Genomic DNA, 5,868 nt, shown 5'->3' with positions numbered 1-5,868 from the left:
AATGTGCAGACGCTATCTTCAACACCCTCTACCAGGACACACATGGACATTCACACATCCATATACACATGAGAGAGAGAGAGAGAGACAGACAGACAGACAGACAGAGAGACAGAGATAGAAAGAGAGAGAAACAGAGAGACATAGACACAGAGACAGAGATACATAGACAGAGACAGAGAGACAGAAACGGAGAGAGAGCATCACAGAGACAGAGACACAGACAGAGAGAGAGAAAAAGAAAAAGAGAGACAGAGACAGAGACACTCGCAGAGTCACAGGCACAGAAACAGAGACCCAGACACAAGACACAGAGAGACAGACAGACAGAAGTCGCAGTTGGTGCCATCAGGTGTGGGAATGGAGTCCACTCTGAGCAGTCAGCATGTGGACATCTCTAGGAAGAGACAAAGTTATCATAAAGGGCAGATTTCAGTGCAGCACTCATTCCTTGGAAGGAAACAAAGGAGGCTGCAAGTTGACAGATGGGGAAACTAAACCAAGCACTGTTGTCAATGTGGCGTCAGGACAGAACGTGCTCACAGTGATTCACCAGCTCCTCTTACAGGACGAGGTCTGTGGCAGCCCACTTCCCTCAAGATTCCTCTTTAGGAGCTGGGTCTCTTGTGGAAATGGGGCATTTCGTGGGTGAGAAATACAAGTGCAGTGTGGATGAGGATAGGTGCTGCTTGTTTAGTCTGAAGTCCAGAGAGATGAGCTTTCCTTGGGCAAGCAATTAAAAACAAGGAGAGCCCCAAATTTTGGATGTTGTTTATATTTCTACAAGCAAAAGCAAAAAAGAGAAAAATCAATTTTACTGGTGAGTTGTTAGTGGAATGATGACATTTGATCCAAGATTATAGGAATGATTTGTGATGGTGATTTTAGTGATACCAAAAATACTTCTCTTAGGACAAAAGGAACCAGTTTCAGTAGCTTGTACTTGAAATCACAGCTCTTCTGAAGGTAGAACAGGAAGTTCCCTGTGGGCCCAGCTGAGCAGAGTTCTGAGACCTCATCTCAACCACTGAAGCTGACCTTGGTGGTTCATACCTGTCATCTGGTACTTGCCACACTGGTCCTGGCACAAACATAACAGGATGCACCAAAAATGAGTAAAGCCAAAAGAGTGAGGCTCAAGGAAGGGAGTGGCTAGCAAGAACAAGCCCCTGAGTTCAAGCTTTAGTATGGAAATTACCCCCCAAAGTAAAATGCCTCACCTGTTTGTTTTGGCATCAGGAGTCTTGCTGTATAGACAGCAGGAGTTTGTATTCAAGGACTTTCTTCTTAGCCCCTCCTGCTGAGATCACAGTTGTGCTCCACACCCCCATCTGGAGCCTGCTTCATGCAGCCTTGCCTCACTTGCTAGGGTGCTGGCCTCCAGTGTAAAGCTCTGAGGCAGTGCCTGAGCCCTGAGATCAATCAGATAATGCATTTGCAACACACATGTTCTAAAGTGAAGCCCTTCCTTCTTTTAGAAATGCTGAAATTACTCTAGGATTACAACGATAAATATCAAAAAGAAGTTGCACAGGTTTTCAAAATGGTGGGTGGATAGTAGTATGATTTTGATATTTTCCAAATATCCAGTATTGTTCCACATTACGCCCAAGGTCGAAAGCCACCTGTTCCAGCACCCAGTGTCAGCAGCACTTGGGGCCCTTCCTCTCTCAAAATGCCTCTTGTGGCACCTTTAACGGGGTCATCCCGTACCTCTGCAGCCTGCACGGAGGGCTCCCTCCTTCTTTAGGACATGGCTCCATCACACGCATGGCATGGATACACATGCTGTCATGACCTGGACCCAGGCTGTCCTGTGAACCATGGAGGTGCGTACTCATCCCTGATCCTCGGCAGGCCCTCACACCAGCCTGCATCCCTCAGCCTCATCCCAGTGGCGCCCAGCACTGTGCTCAGGGCTCAGGTCCAGCATGGAGGGAAGAGGTGCAGTCATGGCAACCTTGAGTCAGTGGAAAGATGGTGGGGACGGGGCGGCAGGTCTCTTTAGGATCCTCACCAGGGAGGGAGAGCCAGGCCTCCAGAAGGACAACCCCAGGGCCAGCGTGGATTTCTGTCTGCAGGCAAGGGGCAGCTGTGGGCAGCACAGGCCAGACCTGCATTCCTGGACAGATCAGGAAATTGGTGAGAGCAAAGCTGGATTCCGTTGGGGCTCTGCCACTCACCAGCTGGACTACAATTTGAAGTCTTCAGTAGGAAAATCCTAGTGCCATGCACCCCAAACATGTGTCAAATGCCCACAGAGAAGGAATGCGGAGACTGCACGTAATCGTTCCACGTGTTCTAGCCGTAACTCAACATTGGAGCTCGAGCGTGCCCCGAAGGAGTTTTAGGAAAATCGAAGTGTGGCCCTCGGGTGGATGGTCTGGACTTCCCACAAGCTCCTTCTCCACACCATGCCAGTTCCCTCCGCCTTTCCTCTCTGGTCCACGTTCTCCTGAGGGCTCACTTCCTCCCACACCCCCAGGGCTGCCGCTGCCCATGGCACGGCTGCACTGTGCGCTGGGAGCTCTGCGTGCCTATGGCCGTGACTTGAACCGGCTTGGTCCCCAGCGCATGCTCCTGTGGGAGGATTCGGAGTCTGTCAGAGGGAAGTGCTAAGGAGGAGGGGTTTTTTGGTTTTGGTTTTGTTTGTTTGGGGGTTTTTTGGCTTTAAACAAGAGAAATTTATTCTCACAGTTCTGGAGGCCCAGTGTTTGAAATCCAGGCAGGTATTTGACTCTTGGTAGAATCCTTTCCTTGCTTCCTTCTGGCATTTGGTGGGGCCTTCCAGTCCTGATGTCCCTGGGCTTGTAGCTCTTCCTCATCTCGGCCCCTGCTGTCACAGTGTTCCTGCTGAGTCTATCTCCTGTCTTCTCCTGACGCCTCTTCTTATGAACATAGAAAGGACCAGGCCTACCCTAATGACCTCATGTTAACCATGCTAATAAAGATCCAAGGAGGTCACATTCACAGGTAAGTAGTTCACCCTTAACAGTGCTCATTCAAATGTTTAGGTGAATTTACATGTACTTTGTTTTTTTTTTAATTTTACTGTTTTATTCAGGGGCTCAAACTCAGGGTGTGTGGACACTATCTTTTTAGCTTTTTTGCCCAAAGCTTATGTTCTACCACTTGAGTCACACCTCCATTTCCAGCTTTTTGGTAGTTAATTGGAAGTAAGAGTTTCATGAACTTTCCTGCCTGCCTGGGCTGGCTTTGAACTGTGATCCTCAAATCTCAGTGTCCTGAGCCACCAGTGCCCTGACATGTGTGTGTGTGTGTGTGTGTGTGTGTGTGTGTGTGTGTGTATCATTTATTTAAAAAGTAAATACCAATTTGAATTTGGTTTCTCAAATCTACAGTTTCTCAAATTTTGTAGCATTTTTGGCAGATCACGTCACAGTGTTATGATATTCTAGACACATCTCCAAGAGAACATTTGACTTAATCAAGTTCAATACAAGTACTTCCAATATTTAGAGAAATATTAACTTAGGTCCCATAAACTCTTTTTTTTTAAACTATGTTTAAGTTTCTAGTTCCCATCTGCCATTATACTCAAGCTAATTCAGAGAAAATCCAGAACTAAAATGGAGGGACACATGGCAAATGCTGTCTCTTACATGATATACAAGACCAGCCATCTTCCAGTCCACATGCAAAAGACTGAGCATAGGCAGTTTGGCGTTTTGGTCAAAACATAATGAAAATTCACCTAATCAGTGAATATAGACAAAGCACCAACTCACTATTAGCATAGCATTAGGTGCTTAGCCACAAGTAGTTTGACACAATAAGTCATGTTTAGTACATATTTAAGACTTCCATTCACAAATTTTTGGCAACATTGAGTTCCACAGTTTTTATTGCTCTGCGACCTGAGGTTTGTGTTGTCTCTCTTTTAGTCCCAAGAGCTCTGTTTTGAGTTCTCCAGGCTTTGGTGGACTTTCAGGTCTTGTCAGGTGGGGCCGGTAGTAACTGTGCACCACTTGGGCACTGGCACACATGGCCAGGAGGCTGGCCGCTGCCATTTTCAGATAACTAGGCCAGGACATGCCCGCAGGCATGGTGGAAGTCTGGCAGGAGGGAAAAGGGGCAGTGTTAGAAGGTTCTAGGCCCACGATCCGCCCCACAGCTATAGGGGCTCGGGGTGCTCTCCTACCCCCACGCACGGAGTCCTGTCTTCTCGGCCATGACACAAGGTCACTGAGGGGACGGATGGTTGGCAGGGGACAAATGAAACCGTAGGGTCTTGATCGGCCAGGGAAGGGCGCTCTGCGTACAGAACCGCAGCCCCCCTCCCCGCCACCCCGGCCCCCTTGTTTTTTGGATTTTTTTTGGACAGTCCTGGGGCTTGCAATGAGGACCTCAGCACTGGGGGTTCCTTTCCTCAAGGCTAGTACTCTACCATTTCCTCCCCTTTATATTTATGTGGTGCTGAGGAATTGAAACCAGGGCTTCATGCATGTTGGGCAAGCACTCTACCGCTAAGCCACATTCCCAGCCAGGGAGGAGGATTGTGTTGTTGTTTTGATGACCTACCTGCTCTTCATTATCCCAGCATGATGTTCTCCGTGGCTGTAAACCATAGAGCTATATACACAGGAAAATCAGACCTGAACTGAAACCTCCAGAGTTGTCAACCAAAACAAGTCTTTCTGATTTTCAAGTTGACTGTTGATATTGGTCGTGCGATTTGCATGCTGAGGACACAGATTCCATCCTGAACCCTAAGAAGCAGCTCCTCACGCTGACAATAATGCTGATATCTAATGTGAGGTTGACTCCAGGACACTGAGCCTCCAACAACCAGTCTAAGGATGTCTGGACTTTGGCGGTGTCTGGGGCCTCCATCCTGTGGCTCTTGCCTCATGAGTCCAAGCATCCATGCATATGATAGGCATGGACAAACCTCACTATTACACCAGTGGCTTGTAGGTCAGAAACATGGTTTTGTTCTAAGCATGAGTCCTGCCTACAGGTCACAGAGGGGCTTAGTTTGTGTGTTGGATTGTTTGGTACTTGTGCTTGAATTTTCACGGCTGATTTGCTCATGATTGGGTTCCTACCATGGGAGCCTCATTTGAGTCTTGCCTTTTGTAGGCCTTTGGAGATTAGAGTTTCCCAGGTTTGTCTGCTTGGGCTCATGAAACCCGAATCCTCAGACCTCAGCCTTCTGAGTTGCCAGGATTATAGTTTGAAACCCCAGGCATCTGGCTTTGGACAGGGTATTGAAACAATGCACATGCTTAGGAGATAATGGAGACACAGTGCCTAATGATTTTAGGCTGCACAACCCAGGAGAACCCATTCATGCCCTCAAGTCCTTCTGTGCCAAGCCAGAGTGCCCACGCAGGTGACTCGAATAGGGGGACAGTAGCTGTTCTTTGACTCCGGTCTCCCCTGCAGCTTCTTTGCCTTTTGGCTGACCCTGTGTCACTTCTCAAACCTGTGTCAGCTGTCAGTTCATCTCTAGGCCCTTTTCCCAGCTGGCCCCTGCCCAGCACTTAAAAATCTCACAACTTCTCTGAGTTTCTCTCTAGGACTACTTATGAGTTGACGAGCAAAGTGGACAATGGGACTGAAGGCAAATGAGGAATGGAAGAGCTATTTTCCGGGCTGGGGATATGGCCTAGTGGCCAGAGTGCTTGCCTCCTATACATGAGGCCCTGGGTTCAATTCCCCAGCACCACATATACAGTAAACAGCCAGGAGTGGCGCTGTGGCTCAAGTGGCAGAGTGCTAGCCTTGAGCAAAAAGAAGCCAGGGACAGTGCTCAGGCCCTGAGTCCAAGCCCCAGGACTGGCCAAAAAAAAAAAAAAAAGAGGTATTTTCCCTTTGAAGCAACTCTTTGAAGCAAATGATTCT

General features: G+C 48.2%; 1 protein-coding gene across 1 annotated transcript; it reads right to left on the bottom strand.

Annotated features, from left to right (window-relative positions):
- Positions 1–3,863: 3,863 nt before the first annotated feature.
- On the bottom strand, positions 3,864–4,067 carry LOC125357638 (protein BRAWNIN-like). Its single transcript, XM_048354589.1, has one exon. It carries the CDS (start codon positions 4,065–4,067, stop codon positions 3,864–3,866), a length of 204 nt encoding a protein of 67 aa, XP_048210546.1.
- Positions 4,068–5,868: the final 1,801 nt, after the last annotated feature.

This window comes from Perognathus longimembris, chromosome 9 (assembly GCF_023159225.1).
Source record: "Perognathus longimembris pacificus isolate PPM17 chromosome 9, ASM2315922v1, whole genome shotgun sequence".
NCBI classification, from domain to species: domain Eukaryota; kingdom Metazoa; phylum Chordata; class Mammalia; order Rodentia; family Heteromyidae; genus Perognathus; species Perognathus longimembris.
This window is presented reverse-complemented; position numbering and strand designations above follow the sequence as displayed.

Bases quoted from the DNA above. Each gene is read 5' to 3' on its own strand.
- LOC125357638 (XM_048354589.1), bottom strand. From the start codon at position 4,067: ATGCCTGCGGGCATGTCCTGGCCTAGTTATCTGAAAATGGCAGCGGCC.